The following is a 15,672-nucleotide window of genomic DNA, read 5'->3' on the forward strand; positions in this document are numbered from 1 at the left end:
GCAGACAGGCAGACAGGCAGACAGGCAGGCAGACAGGCAGACAGGCAGGCAGACAGGCACCTCACTCAGTGACCTGATACACATATGTTTGATATAATTTCAACAACTAGGGGCACACACATTTGTACTGACACATTAAGGCGAGACATGGCAGGTGAATAGGGTAAAACATTTAAATACAAGGGATCACCATGAAACTTTACCAGTTGATTACATACATCATTACAAGAAAAAAATGTATTACAAGTTTTTGAATTTTGCATATTTAATTATGCTAATTAGGCTGGATCTCATTAAATATGCACGTTTTTGCATATATTTCAGGTACATGAATCTTAAACTGTGATAAAGCCAGGACCAAAATTCTTTTTTTATTTTGTTCATTTATCAAATGACAAAAAATACTCAGATGGATTTTAGGATATCTGCTTTTATGACCTGGGAAATCAAAATATACTATCCGTGGCCTTAAAAACCCTATTTTCGCCATGATTTCCAGGTAAAATGACCCATAAATCTGGCCAGGAACAATTTATAAATAAATCCATCTGTAGATGTCTTCATAACAATGCTATGTGTGCAACTGGGAAGTGTGGTGCACCTAGGTTCTACATAGGCTGAGAAATGTGTACCTAAAAATGAAAAAACACTCATTTTGAGAAAACCGCATTTAAAGACAACACGTGGGGCACTGAGCGAATCACGTTAGCAGAAAAGCGCCGTCAGCCAATGAATCCCTTCAGAAAGTCAGGATTGGTTGCTGAAAAGAAAGGAAATGCCCATATTTGGATTACACAGCCTTCTGATCGAGGCTCATAGCTTTAAAGTCATTCCAGACATGAAAGATGTCGTGTAAAAAGACGAAACGCTGAACGTGGTTCAAGGGAGAATTCTTGGTAAAGTTAGGAGAAAATGGATGCCGCGGCTGAACTAAATGCAGTGAAACAGACACTTAAATGTGTAATTTTGACGTTTTCTTTATGGTAGTATGAAAGATAACAAGTTAAAAAGGCAAATTAGCCCAAAATCTCAAATTTGACCAGGGCATGAAAAAAATCGATATTTCACCTGCCGTGTCTCGCCTTAACACAAATACCTAAATGAATGCTCCATCTCATACACATGCATGGAAGGCAGACACACGCAACTAGATCTCCATTCATATACTCAGGGAAACATACGCACGCACGCAGACGCGTGCGCATCTAGGTCATTTTCGCCCGCATTTTCACACCACTTCCGCTGACACACCAACCACCGTTATTTTGACATTCTGATTTCACATTTGGCTGAGTTGATTGTGCTAGAGTGAGTCTGGACACTGCCATGTAATCTTAACCACTTAGATAGTCTGATAACAAAGTGAAGTGTGTGTGCGCGCACTGTTGTGGGAGAGCATGTAGATGCGTGTGTGTGTGGTGTGTGTGTGTGTGTGTGTGTGTGTGTGTGTGTGTGTGTGTGTGTGTGTGTGTGTGTGTGTGTGTGTGTGTGTGTGTGTGTGTGTGTGTGAGTGAGAAAGGAGGGAGGGGGGGTGGTGCTGCAAGACAGCTAATGCTATAGATCTTCTGTTCTCTGCAGTCTCTTTGTGCTTCATGATGATTGATGCTATGAATTTACTCTCAATTTGAACAACTCTCATGGCGGTCTCCTCTCCTCTCTGCCTCAACTTCTCTTTATCTCTTCCTCCCTTTTACTCCCAATTTTCCATTATCTTTTCTGCCCCTCTCTCTCTATCCCTCTATTTCTCTCTCTAAATCAATTTATTTATCCCCTCAATCTGTTTCTCTTTCAGTTGGTGTCTCGGAAGGGTTTGAGTAGATCGTTGTTCTCGGCCACTAAGAAGTGGTTTGGTGGAGGGAAGGTCCCTGAGAAGAGCATCAGTGAGATGAAGAACACTGCTGGACTGCTGTGAGTTCACACACACACACACACGCACGCATACACACACACACACACGCACGCATACACACACACACACACACACACACGCATACTGGGGGAGGGGGGGTGATAGTGGTTCATGAGGTAGAGGAATCGGAAGGTTGCTAGTTCGATCCTCCTCACCAAGTGTCGAAAGTGTCCTTGAGCAAGACACTGAACCCCCAACCGCTCCCAATACAAAGGTGCCAACTTACAGTTAGGTCCATAAATATTTGGACATTGACACAATTATCAATTTGAAATGAAACAACCAATTTGTCCTTTAAGTGCAGACTTTCAGCTTTAATTTGAGGGTATTTATTTCCAAATCAGGTGAATGGTGTAGGAATTACAACACATTTTATATGTGGCCTTTTTGAGGGACCAAAAGTAATGTAATGGACAATTGGCTGCTCTGCTATTCCATGGCCAGGTGTGTTATTCCTTCGCTGTTTTTCCATTTACCAGGCTGTAGAAGGAGCAGATAAAAGGTCTAGAGTAAATTTCAAGTGTGGTATTTGCGTTTGGAATCTGTTGCTGTCAACTCTCAATATGATGTCCAAAGAGCTGTCACTATCAGTGAAGCAAGCCATCATTGGGTTTGTTTCCATTTTTCAGCCTATCAGAGGGATAGCAAAAACATTAGGTGGGGCCAAATCAACTGTTTGGTACATTCTTAATAAGAAAGAACACACTGGTGAGCTCAGCAACACCAAAAGACCCGGAGGACCATGGAAAACAACTGTGGATGACAGAAGAATTATTTCTCTGGTGAAAAAAAACCCTTCACAACAGTTTGCCAGATCAAAAACACTCTCCAGGAGGTAGGCGTATCTGTGTCAAAGTCAACCACCAGAGTCAATACAGAGGGTTCACCACAAGATGTAAACCATTGGTGAGCCTCAAAAACAGGAAGACCAGATTAGAGTTTGCCATAAAAACATCTAAAAGAGCCTGTACAGGTCTGGAACAACATCCTATAGACAGATACAAAGATCAACTTGTATCAGAATGATGGGAAGAGAAGAGTATCGAGAAGGGAACGAACTGCTCATGATCCAAAGCATACCACCTCATCAGTGAAGCATGGTGGAGGTAGCGTTATGGCGTGGGCATGTATGGCTGCCAATGGAACTGGTTCCCTTGTATTTATTGATGATGTGCCTGCTGATGAAAGCAGCAGGATGAATTCTGAGGTGTTTGGGGCAATATTATCTGCTCATATTCAGCCAAATGCTTAAGAACACATTGGACGGCTTTTCACAGTGCAGATGGACAATGACCCGAAGCATACTGCGAAAGCAACCAAATCGTTTTTTAAGGCAAATTATAAGTGGAATGTTTTGCAATGGCCAAGTCAATCACCCAACCTGAATCCAGTTGAGCATGCATTTCACCTGCTGAAGACAAAACTGAAGGGAAAATGCCCCAAGAACAAGCAGGAACTGAAGACAGTTGCATTAGAGGCCTGGCAGAGCATCTCCAGGGACAAAACCCAGCGTCTGGTGATGTCTATGGGTTCCAGACTTCAGTCTGTCATTAACTACAAAGGATTTGCAACACATTGGACGGCTTTTCACAGTGCAGATGGACAATGACCCGAAGCATACTTCGAAAGCAACCAAATCGTTTTTTTAAGGCAAATTATAAGTGGAATGTTTTGCAATGGCCAAGTCAATCACCCAACCTGAATCCAGTTGAGCATGCATTTCACCTGCTGAAGACAAAACTGAAGGGAAAATGCCCCAAGAACAAGCAGGAACTGAAGACAGTTGCATTAGAGGCCTGGCAGAGCATCTCCAGGGACAAAACCCAGCGTCTGGTGATGTCTATGGGTTCCAGACTTCAGGCTGTCATTAACTACAAAGGATTTGCAACCAAGAATTAAAAGTGACAATTAGATTGATGATTATGTTAGTTTGTCCAATTACTTTTGGTCCCTTAAAAAAAGGGGGCTTCATATCAAATGTTTTCTAAATCCTACACCGTTCACATGATTGTTTCATTTCAAATCCATTGTGGTGGTGTACAGAGCCAAAATGATGAAAATTGTGTCAATGTCCAAATATTTATGGACCTAACTGTATATAGTAGCCTCCGCCATCGGTGTGAACTGCCCTATTCCAGTGTTCAGCATGTAATGGGCCGTGAGATTGACTGGGCTCCAGGAACTGCACCCATAGGAGGCTAGTGTGCTGCAGGCTGCTCTATAGATTGAAATGCATGGACACATTTATTATCGTAATTGAAATATAATGAGGACGTTAGTGTCGCACATTAGTGTCGCAGAGAGCCTGTGACTGAAGAGCTCTTGCTAAAGTAGTAGTGGCTAGTAGTTAGCATCTTTACCTGGCCAAATGTTGCACAACAAGGTGTGGAATCTGTGACCAACCTAGAGCCTTTTAAAACTACCACTTGTGAGGTTGGCCACTGATCCCTGACCCCTGTGATGTCGCAGCTATCCCCCAGAGGCGCCGGAGCTTCAGATCCGAAAGATGGCGGATTTGTGCTTCCTGGTGCAGCACTATGAGCTGGCGTACAGCTGCTACCACACCGCCAAAAAGGATTTCCTCTCCGACCAGGCCATGATGTATGCTGCTGGTGCACTGGTGAGACAGACAGACACACACATACACGCACGCATGCAGTCAAACTCAAATACACGAGGGCTATTGGGTCATTGTTTTATTGTTTACACAAACTCGGAAAGGACACACACACACACACACACACACAAAACCAGACAGCAGTTGTACTGTACATGTACTTCCATATACTGACTGCGAAGTAGTAGTATCCTACCCATACACACACACACATACATACACACACACACACACACACACACACACACACACACACACACACACACACACACACACACACGCGAAGAGAGACGTATTCGCTGTAGGGAAACACACATGATAAATGTCTACTCCATCTTCTCTCGCTCGATTCTCTCTGCTGTAATGAGGAAGTCATGGCCTTGTGCTTTTCTAGGACATCTGAGAGCAGACACTCACACACTTAGTTGACTCAATTGCAATAAGTAATGTTCTGCCATTCTTTCCGGCTCTATCTTTCTTCCTTCCTTTCTTGCTCTTTCTTTCTCTCTTTCTCTCTTTCTCTCTCTCTTTCTCTTTCCGTCTCTCTACCCTTCTGCAGGAGATGGCGGCGGTCTCTGCCTTCCTCCAACCTGGAGCTCCTAGACCATATCCAGCTCATTATATGGATACAGCCATCCAGACTTACAGAGATGTGTGCAAGTATGGCACACACGCTTTCACTCACAGAATAACACTCACACGCCCACACACACACCATGAACATAGGTGGGGGGTGTCATTAGCGTGGAACTGGCCAAGCATGAATTCATTTGATAGTGTTCTACCTTTCAACTGTTGATGTTGCGTGTGTCTGGAAGGGAGGGAGGGAGGGAGGGAGGGAGGGAGGAAGGGGTCTAAAGCTGCCTGTGCACAGTGAATGGCTAGCATCGTAGCTTCTTATATATAAAAAAACAGTTATGTATTTTGGCTGTATGTTGTCTATGACTTCTGTTGATTTCCATGAGATCATTTGACAGACATGATGCTGGTAGTGTGCTGTCTTTTATTTAGAGTTTGTAATACTGGTGTACTTAAGGGGTGTGGGTGTGTCTGTGTCTGTGTGTCAGGAACATGATGCTAGCTGAGCGTTGTGCTCTTCTGAGTGCCGAGATTCTGAAGAGTCAGGCGAAGTACTCTGATGCTGCTACACTGCTTATCAAGATGACTAGTGAGGTGAGCTCTAACGTGGTACACTCATTTTAAAAACATACCATCTCATTGATAACAGGTTATATATTTCAGTGACCTACCCAGTTAACCACATCAAGAAGTCAGATGGCTTAAGATGACTGCTGTGGTTAACATCTAATGTATCATCATTCCAGTTTTAAACAACCTATAAAATGCAAGGACTCAAAATACATTTGTAGAATCGCTATCTGCTGAATGTGTTGAGTCTTCAAAAATGGTGTCTCTGTATCTTTAGTAATCAGGATTCCTCCTGTGTGTTTGTGTTTGTGTGTGTGTCTCTGTGTGTGTGTGTGTGTTTGTGTGTGTCTGTGTGTGTGTGTGTGTGTGTGTGTGTTTTTGTGTGTGTGTGTGTGTAGGACTCTGATTTGCGAAGTGCTCTGCTGCTGGAGCAGGCTGCTCACTGTTTCATTAATATGCGAAACCCAATGGTGCGCAAGTTTGCCTTCCACATGATCCTGGCAGGACACCGCTACAGCAAAGCTGGACAGGTACACACACACACACACACACACACACACACACACACATGCACTCACTCTCATGCACTCACTCTCACACACAACACATGCACCAGGGTTTCCATTAGTCTGTAATATTGGATTTTACCAGGTAAAATCTATTTAGAAAAATGCTAAATTAAAAACTTGCTTGTTAAAATGGCAGGCAATACTGCTCATACAAAACATAAAGGAAATTTGTGTTTTAACCAGAGCAAATAAATCGATAATGGAACTATGTTATTGTAATGATCTTATTTTATTAATGCGAGTCACAATCTGATCGCTTCCTACTTCCATTAGACTGCATAGGGAAATAACAAATTGAATTCCAGTAACGTTTCATTCTCCGTAATGCTTCAGTCTGACCTATGCCATCCAAAGCCTTCACCACATTCCCAGGAAAGGCAACTAATAGAAAATCTAATTTTGATTGTCAGACACATCATGGTGATTAGCTAATCAATTTGTGCTATTTCTACGAGTAGGGCATCATCCATCAGAAACACCAGCGGCTCTCTGGGTTTGGTTGATAACCTATAACGTGACGTTAAATCCCAGCAACCTTAAGAAGTAGGATACTTCACTTCTCGGGGCAGTTACGTTTGCTGTTTATAAGGGGTGATTTTTCGATTTCTCTCGATTCTCTGTATAACGATTCTGTCTCGATTCAGAAAAGTTCATAATCGATTTTTTAAATTAAATTAAAAAAACAATTACTTTTTTTTTTTACACATCTGTTTTGTGTTGAAATTCAAGCTGCATCGATTATTACATTGTTCATAGAAAGTCATAATCGTGACAAGGAAAAGCTTCAAAATCTCTAATACAAAAATAGTGAAGGTAATTCATCCGTTGATTTTTTTAATTATCAAACACAAAGTAGGAGGTGATTGGAGACTCCGAGTAGCAAACTCAAATGTTTTAAAAATCGAGATGCATCGATAATCGTTTTAACGGTTTAGAATTGATAATACATAATCGGTTTAGAATCGATAATCAGTTTGGAATCAAATCGTTGACCTCGTAATTTAATTGAAGAGATTCTCCCACCCCTACGGTTTATGTTCGTTTTCGTATCATAGATTGTTATTAAAATAAATAAGTGTGTGTGTGTGTGTGTGTGTGTGTGTGTGTGTGTGTGATGTATGTGCATACATACAGTACATACATGCATAGATATACACACACATTTCTAAACACACAAATGCTGTAGACTCATATACACTCACATACCCTCTGCTAAAACAGAGCCTCTCTTGACGGGCGTACACACAGGAAGACACTAGCATTAAATGTTAATGAAATACGGTGATTTGCAGTGATTTCAAGAGAAATGACAGTTGGCGATGCAAAGTGGGAGGGTTCAGAGTAATCTCAACTTTGAGGCCATGTGATTTTGGCGATTACTAGTGATGGCAAAATGAAGCTTCATGAACCCTCGAAGCTTTCCAGCCAGACGTGTTGAAAAAAGGTTCACTACTCGAAGCGTCGTTCGCTCTCTAGTGACACCTGAAAGATTTTCTCGGGACAGTGAATTTGTTAAATTTGTTGTGGTGCGCAAGGCCTGCTAAAATAACATGCACACAAACGTATGGTGGAAGAAAACGTTTCTCCATTAATTAAAATTTCATAGTAGGCGAATACAAGTACAATAAAGGCTTTATTTTTTTATTCTTTGTTCTAATAATAGTTTGATCTGTAAATTAAAGATTACATGGTGGCACAACGGTAAGCGACGTCGGCTGGAACGTGGGACTGTTTAGTTTCGAGTCCTGACCAAAGCGAATTTTAAACGGTGCTTTACATAAAAAAAAAGCCTGTAAATTATCTTTACTCTCTATGCCATTGGAACAGAGTGAAAGTGCTTTTGGAATACTGGTCAGTAACCTACTTTTGTAAAACCAATTAGTGCTTCTGGACAACTGGTCAGTGCAGGGCACTGAAAAGGGGGAGAAAGTGGTTTGTGCAACTGGATCAAGTTCTTTCTCTTTCTAACTGGCTCTATAACTCTATCTCAAATATTCTATACTACCAACAACACCAAACAATCTAAATCTCCAACTATCGCTTATTCTCCAACCACTGACAATAACTACCACGAATACAAGATGAGTTTTGGGCCGTCGTATAGTCGAAGCGCCCCGAGAAAAGTGAACGAACGAACCACTTGGTGAAGCACTTGATTCAAATGAGGCTTCAGACGTTGTCGGTGACGTCATCTCGGCAAAACGATACAAGCCTCGATACGCGCTCCGGTGAGGTAGTGCTTCATTTTCGCGACACAAGCTCCGAAGCCTCGGGTTCATTTGTAACATCACTAGTGATTACCTATGGGACTGAACAAGTCCGTTGACTGACAGATGATGGCAGGAATGAGTTCCCTAAACGCTTCCCGCAAGGAAACAATGTTCATGATCCCATCCATTATACTGTCAACTGTTACATCAAAAAGAAATTCACTCAGAAATTAAACTAATTGGTGACCTGAGTCATTGGTGATGTGAGTCCAGACTAGGGATATGTTTATCATCTTGTAAATGCAAGTATTGAGCTAGCTAGCCAGCCTACTGCTTGTTGCATTCTGAAACTTTAAAACCCGGAAATAAACAGAGAGGATACCTTTGCCCATCAGAGCTTGGAATGCCCACAAGCAACTAACAGTCAGTTTCAAAGCGATGGGCACTGATCAAATGACTCTATGTTTACGGCCCTTTACTCTTGTCCTCTGTGCTTTACTCTTGTCCTCTGTTCTTTACTGTTGTCCTGTGCTCTTTACTCTTGTACTGTGCTTCTGTGCGTCTCTCTCTTCAGCGGAGGCATGCGCTGCGCTGCTACTGCCAAGCTCTGCAGGTGTATCGTGGGAAGGGCTGGTCGCTGGCGGAAGACCACATTAACTTCACCATCGGCCGGCAGTCCTACACACTCCAGCAGTCTGACAATGCGGCGGCCGCCTTCCGGCACATTCTCATCAATGACAGCCAGCAGAGTCCCACCCAACAGGCCGCCTTCCTCAGGGAGTACCTCTATGTCTACAAGGTGAGGGTCTAGATGCACACTACTATTTGTAGACATTTGTAGTTATTCACTCATATACACAGAACACCCTCAGATATATGTGCATGCATATATACAGTCCTGCAAATTCATTAACACATTAAGGATGATTATGCAGTGAACCTGAGTATGCTTACAGATTAAGGATGATTATGCAGTGAACCTGAGTATGCTCACACATAGCCAATACCGTCAGGAATGCTCAGGCACTTTATCGTAGATACATCAGACAACACAGTGTCATACAAACACACTTAGACATATAGATACTCTTACGCAGACATACACATCCGGGCACAGATGCGTTGACTCCGTATAGTATGATATGAGGAGAGGTTAAAGAAGAATTGGATGGAGATGCCAGTGTGTGTGGTGCGAGGGATTGCTCAGGTGTGTGTTAACCTCTGTCCTCAGAGCGTGAACGGGTCGCCAGGGGAGAGCGACTCGGAGTGCGTGTTGCCTCAGCTGCCTCTGCCCTGCCTCAACAGTGCACAGACACGCATCTTCTTCGGCCACGAGCGCAGGCTCGCTGAAGGTGAGAACACACTCACAAAGACCTGAAGGCTTTCCATAATACACACAAATGTATGTGTGTGTGTGTGTGTGTGAGAGAGAGCAAGAAAGTCAGACCACTTACAATCTGAGTCATTTCTCAGATAACTTGAAACACGCCTAAAAAGTTCAGTCACAATATCACTTATCTGCTCAGTAGTAATTGCTGCTATTTTTCTGTCTTATCGAGTGAAGAGACTGTTGAAGAAGAGAATAAGTTGCCCTCTAGGCTTTTCAGCTCAATTAAACTTTCAAGAAAAATCATCATTAAAACTAGCCATGTATAACACAAACATTACACACGCACACACATTCACACAATCGGCAATGGAGGCGTGATGAAATGAAAAGATGTTGGGCATGCTGTCTGTCCTTTCTGTTACGCCTGTTAAAAGAGGCTGACTACCAGTTTCACATGGTGCAAGATCTATATCCTTTCCTTTACACTCAAGAAACTGAATTTGACTTACACTTTAATTCTAGAACTTTACCAGCAAATGGTTTGTTTTGTGTGTTTGTGTTTGTGTATCTAGGTGAGAAGCAGGCAGCGACGCACGTGACGCTTGATCAGGAGTGCGATGTAGATCTTTCGCGGCTCTGGATTCGATTGGAGGAGCAGGTGGTTGCCATGGTGAATCGGGGCGTGGTGCCATCCTCGTTCCAGCCCAACCAGGCCTGCCTTAGCCAACACACGGACAACCTCCGATTCCCGCTGGCTGTCGTCGAGGGTAAGCATTTCACACAGTCACACTCACACCATGTTGACATACACACACACACACACACACACACACACCGACTCCACAAAATGCCATTGGCTGTAGTATCTGTCTCCATATCTCTTTTGCCATTTCTCTTGCTCTCTCTCATCCTCTTCATGTGTTCTCTTCTCTTTATTTAGAACCTATCATCGTGGAGGTGTCTTTCCGGAACCCTCTGAGGGTGCCTCTAAGTCTGTCTGACCTTTCGCTACTATGGAAGTTTACACCCAAAGACTTCAGCAGACCGCCAGATGTCACAGATACCGCTTCTCAGAGCATCACCAACGAGAAAGAGGCCGCCAACGCACAGGTATACACCCACACACACACAACCACACACACACACATCAAAGTATGATCCACTCAAAAAGTATAGTCACGTACAACCCTGTCAGAACTGAACACACAGTCAATTTGACTGAGAGACACAGTGGATACACACTCAGACAGGCTGCAAACACACTGCAAAAAATACTCTGTGTGTATAACTTTTTGGCAGACCACACCGAAGAATGACGTCATCACTACTGAGGTTATTTCCGAGTTCAGCATGAGTCCAGAAGAGACCAGAGTGGTGAGTGTTTCCCTCAGCCAGCTCCCTACACCTCTCATACACACACACACACACACACACACACACACACACACACACACACACACACTCAAACTCGCATCCCTTCTCTGTCTCTCAATCCCTTTCTGTGTGTTTCTTTCAGGCGAGGTTGAAGTTGTTGCCCCACCAGACAGGAGAGTTGCGGATTCTGGGTGTTGTGTATAACCTAGGCACTGGGGACTCGGGAAACAGCTCAGCAGAAGGTAGGCACACACACAAATGGGTTACACACACTGTCATTAAAAGAAGCTTATCTTGACATACATATTAGGTTTGTTATGGTACACAAACGTTCGGTATGTACCTCGGTTTGGGGTTCACAGATGTACGTTTTGTACATTTGTGTACATTTTAGCAATTGTTTGGTTTACTGGGTGTACCGAGCCAAGGAAGTCGTATACTGTACCAAAAGAGGGCGTTACACCTCTAAACAATGGTTTTAGAATATATGTGTGAGTGTGTATATGTGCGCATGGTGACATCCCACCATGGAAAGAGCATTTAGTTATTATTTGCGTGTGAGTACATGTGTGTGTGTTTTTGCAGGACTTCCTCTGGGAGGACTGAGTGTGTGTGGCAGGCAGTATCTAGAGATTCAGGGCCCGCGACTCAACCAGACGAAAGAAGAGAAGACCAGTGTAAATCACGGACAAGACCACCGCCTCGACCCCATCATTGCCCCACCTATGCCCCTGCTAGAGGTGTGTGTCTGTGTCTGTGTCTGTCTGTGTCTGCTCACATGAGGATCTGGTTGGTCAGGGATGTGCAAATGTCAGTCAGTCATGAGAAGTTGCCTTACGTGTGGATTAGCTACTTTGAACTAAAATATACTGACGGCTGCAAGGACAACATTGCGCTCATGGATGCACCCTGCAGAGCATCCCTGTTGTGCACACCCAGCTGCTGCACTCCCCAACTTGTGGTGTGGTGTGGTGTGTGTGTGTGTGTGTGTGTGTGTGTGTGTGGCCTCCTGTGATTGCTGGCTCAGTTTCTGTGGCACTGACCCATATAGTCTGTTTTTAAAGCCTGTTACTGTTAGCAAACATCAATCAGTCACTTCGGTAAATGACAGCCCCCCTCCTATGCCATCAGCTAATGGATGGATAAACGACATTCGCCAACACACAAAGACTTACTCGAAGACAACACGCAAAAAGACTGACACACAGGCAGACTTCATTTCATCTTTCCCATAATCAATTTTAAAATCTCTTTGCCCTCCCTTTCTGTGTACCCCTATTCCTTCTCATCCCTTCTCTCACTCACTCTCCCTTCCACTACCCCCCCTCCCCCTCTCTCTGTCTTTCTCTATGTCTCTGTGTCTGTCTCTCAGGTGTTCTTCCTGCAGTTCCCTACGGCGCTGCTGTGTGGTGAGCTGCGGAAGGCCTGGGTGGAGTTTGTGAACGTGAGCGGCGTGCCCCTGGCCGGCCTGCGTGTGGCCTCCACCCACCCGCACTTCTTCACGCTTGGCGCCCGTGGCAAGGACCACGCCCGCACCCCGCTCTCACCCACTGCCTCCGAACACAACTCCGCCTACAAGACGGTGTCAGCACCGCCTTCCACTGTCGCCACGGTCACTCTGGTGTCACCAGCCGAGTTTGGTGGCAGTGGAGTGGGGGTCAGCGGAGGGCCAGAGGGGATGCCCACTGGAGGTGGTAGTGGTGGCAGCAACAACAGCAGCAGCCGCAGCAGTGGTGGGGTGGTGGAGGTGGAGCTGCCCGGGCAAGCCCTCCAGCCGGGGGAGGCCCTCCAGGTGCCCATGTGGCTGCGGGGACCTGACACCGAGGGTGTGCACGAGATCCACTTCCTCTTCTACTACGAGAGTACGCAGAAGAATGGCAAACTCAGGTAGGCATGGGAGGAAGAGGGCGAGAATAGGTGAGGTGGAAAGAGATGGGAAGAGAAAGAGAGACAGAGAGTTAGAGAGAGAGAGATTGAGGATAAGAGAGGGTAATAGAGAGAGGGTGAGGATAAGAGAGAGAGTGAGAGAGAGAGTGATATGCCGAACGAGGTGGAGGTTGGGGAGAGATCCACAGGTCCATAATGAGAGTGTATAGAACAACCGTGAATTCAATTACTGAATGAGAGGCGGGAGGGGAGGGGAGGGGAGGGGTGCAGTGGCAAGTAAAAGGAGAAATGAGGAGAGGGGAATAAGGAGGAGGGCAGGGGGGTTCAATAGAGAATGTGGGTTGGGGGAGTGTAGAGGGCAGGAGAGAAAATGGAAAAAGCTATTAGTTGCGCGCACAAGAAGTAGACACCCTTTACCTGCCCTTGCATTAATGAGAGCACACACTAAAATTGAATACCCGTTGAGTCAAGCGAATTTGTATGCCGCAAGCATTATACTTACTCTGTGTCTTTGCGTTCATACATGTGTTTGCGAGTGTTCTGAGAGATTGTATTGTGTGTGTGTGTGTGTGTGTGTGTGTGTGTGTGTGTGCCTGTAAGTGGCATCTGTGGAGACTGAAATCAGAGATAAATGTGATTGCCTGACTAAGTTTGTTAAGAGATCTTTCATATGCCCAATTAATGGTCATTAAATGCTTCCGTCGTACAGATACTTTTATTAGAAATGAGTCATCGCCCCTACTCTTCTTCCATCTTTTTCACCTCGCTCTCTGTCTACATATATTTTTTCAAGTCGTCCACTCCTCCTTCTTGTCTTCCACGACTGACTCACCCTCTCTTTCTCTTCTCACGGCCTCTCAGTCATAGGGTCCTACGGCACACGGCTGTCATTTGCGCGATCCGGTCGCTGTGTGTGCGGGCCACTGCCTGCCGCAGCAACACTCTGCAAGCGCCTCAAACACACACGCCAGCACTGGCACCGGCACCAGCACCAGCACCACACCCAGCCCAGCCACTCAACCAGGACGAGAGGAGCAGCAGCATGCTGGTCTTTGTTGACGTGGAAAACATCAACACAGTAAGAGACTTCAAGGGCACCAGAGACACACACACACACACATACACATACACACACACACACGCACGCAAACAAACCAGTCGGCATCATAAAACTCAAGTTCGCTTGGACACTGACAAATCAACACACATTTATATTGCTTAACATTTGTCTAAGTACAAACACACTTGCCCTCAACACCTTCATAAACATCAGCATGGAATCCAGTTCAAGTAACCACATTTTTTTTTCTCTCTCCCTCTTTCTCTCTGCAGAGTGAGGTTGGAGTGCGTGAGTTTCACATAGTGCAGGTGTCCAGTAGCAGTCGTCAATGGAGGCTCCACACCTGCATTAATCCAGCAGGAGACAAAGGTGTGTGTGAGTGTGTGTGTGTCTGCTGTGGGTTTAACTGGAAATGAGCCATCTGTCCCTGCATTTACACTCCACGGGGTAGCTCTTATGTTTCTATAGAAACAGTCTCTGAATTGGAAGTGTGTGTGTGTCTGTGTGTCTGTGTGTCAGATTCTTCATTGGTGCCTGACTATGTAACTCTGCCTTGTCTTCAATCAGATCACACGCACATACAGTTGTACAGTGCACTACACACAGGAACTCAACCTCTCAGATCAGTGATGGCCGCATGCCATGGCACTGCTTAGATAATAACACACACACACACACACACACACAACACACACACACACACACACACACACACACACACACACACACAAACACACAAGGTAGTACCACTTAGCTGTCACAAGGAAATTGGGTCACATTGAGATTCTGCTGACTCATTTCTAGTAAGGCCACATCATTGCTCTCCATTTCTCCCTCTCTCTCTCTTTCTCTCTTACTCAGCCGCCCCACCAACACACACACACACACACACACACACACACACACACACACACACCAAGAGCAAGTGAGAGTTAGACAAAGAGCACTTAGCCTTTGAAAGGGAATTGGGTCACACCGAGTCCTGCTGAGTGCCCCAAAGTGGAGCAATATACTTAGATGATACCACTCAGAGATGCTTTCAGTCACCTGTTCAAACACCTTTTCCCTCTTATAAACACACACACACACACACACACACACACTTATATTTTTACACACGCACACTTATATTTTTACACAAACACAACTATTCAGTATCACAATTTTTTCCACTCACTTATGCACACACAAGTACACACAAAACAATTTCACGCTCTAACACTCAAACACACACACATGTCCAGTCCACACACACTCAGTCTGACACCACTGTTCTTGTGCTACTCTCATACCATCACACCAGGGAATATACACACCACACTCCACACACCGGCACACATACACACATACACTCCACACACCGGCAGACACTACCTTCTAACATTTCGGCACCCGTCTAGACGGGCAGAAGGCCACTGTCAAGCGCTTGTGGAACAGATTAGTCAGGTCCAGCCACCCATTCCTCATTAATGAGCTACTGCCTCTTTCACACGATCAGTCATGCTTCGTAAGTTAATGACTGTAAATGACTGTTAGTGACCCGTCACACTGTTGCTAGGTGTGTGTG

At 44.8% G+C, this 15,672-nt stretch overlaps 1 protein-coding gene across 1 annotated transcript in view; it reads left to right on the forward strand.

Moving 5' to 3' along the window:
* trappc8 (trafficking protein particle complex subunit 8) overlaps positions 1 to 15,672 on the forward strand; it is a 40,217-nt gene that overhangs the window by 13,806 nt on the left and 10,739 nt on the right. The window contains exons 9-23 of the mRNA XM_080832622.1: positions 1,793 to 1,908; positions 4,379 to 4,529; positions 5,086 to 5,186; positions 5,594 to 5,699; positions 6,074 to 6,205; positions 9,029 to 9,253; positions 9,686 to 9,806; positions 10,357 to 10,551; positions 10,725 to 10,894; positions 11,084 to 11,158; positions 11,301 to 11,400; positions 11,744 to 11,898; positions 12,531 to 13,045; positions 13,907 to 14,123; positions 14,378 to 14,474. Of these exons, the coding sequence (XP_080688748.1) occupies positions 1,793 to 1,908; positions 4,379 to 4,529; positions 5,086 to 5,186; positions 5,594 to 5,699; positions 6,074 to 6,205; positions 9,029 to 9,253; positions 9,686 to 9,806; positions 10,357 to 10,551; positions 10,725 to 10,894; positions 11,084 to 11,158; positions 11,301 to 11,400; positions 11,744 to 11,898; positions 12,531 to 13,045; positions 13,907 to 14,123; positions 14,378 to 14,474 (2,476 nt within the window). The remainder of the gene's footprint in view (positions 1 to 1,792; positions 1,909 to 4,378; positions 4,530 to 5,085; positions 5,187 to 5,593; positions 5,700 to 6,073; positions 6,206 to 9,028; positions 9,254 to 9,685; positions 9,807 to 10,356; positions 10,552 to 10,724; positions 10,895 to 11,083; positions 11,159 to 11,300; positions 11,401 to 11,743; positions 11,899 to 12,530; positions 13,046 to 13,906; positions 14,124 to 14,377; positions 14,475 to 15,672) is intronic.

The sequence above is a fragment of the Sprattus sprattus genome (genome assembly GCF_963457725.1).
Source record: "Sprattus sprattus genome assembly, chromosome: 2".
Classification (NCBI taxonomy): Eukaryota; Metazoa; Chordata; class Actinopteri; order Clupeiformes; family Clupeidae; genus Sprattus; species Sprattus sprattus.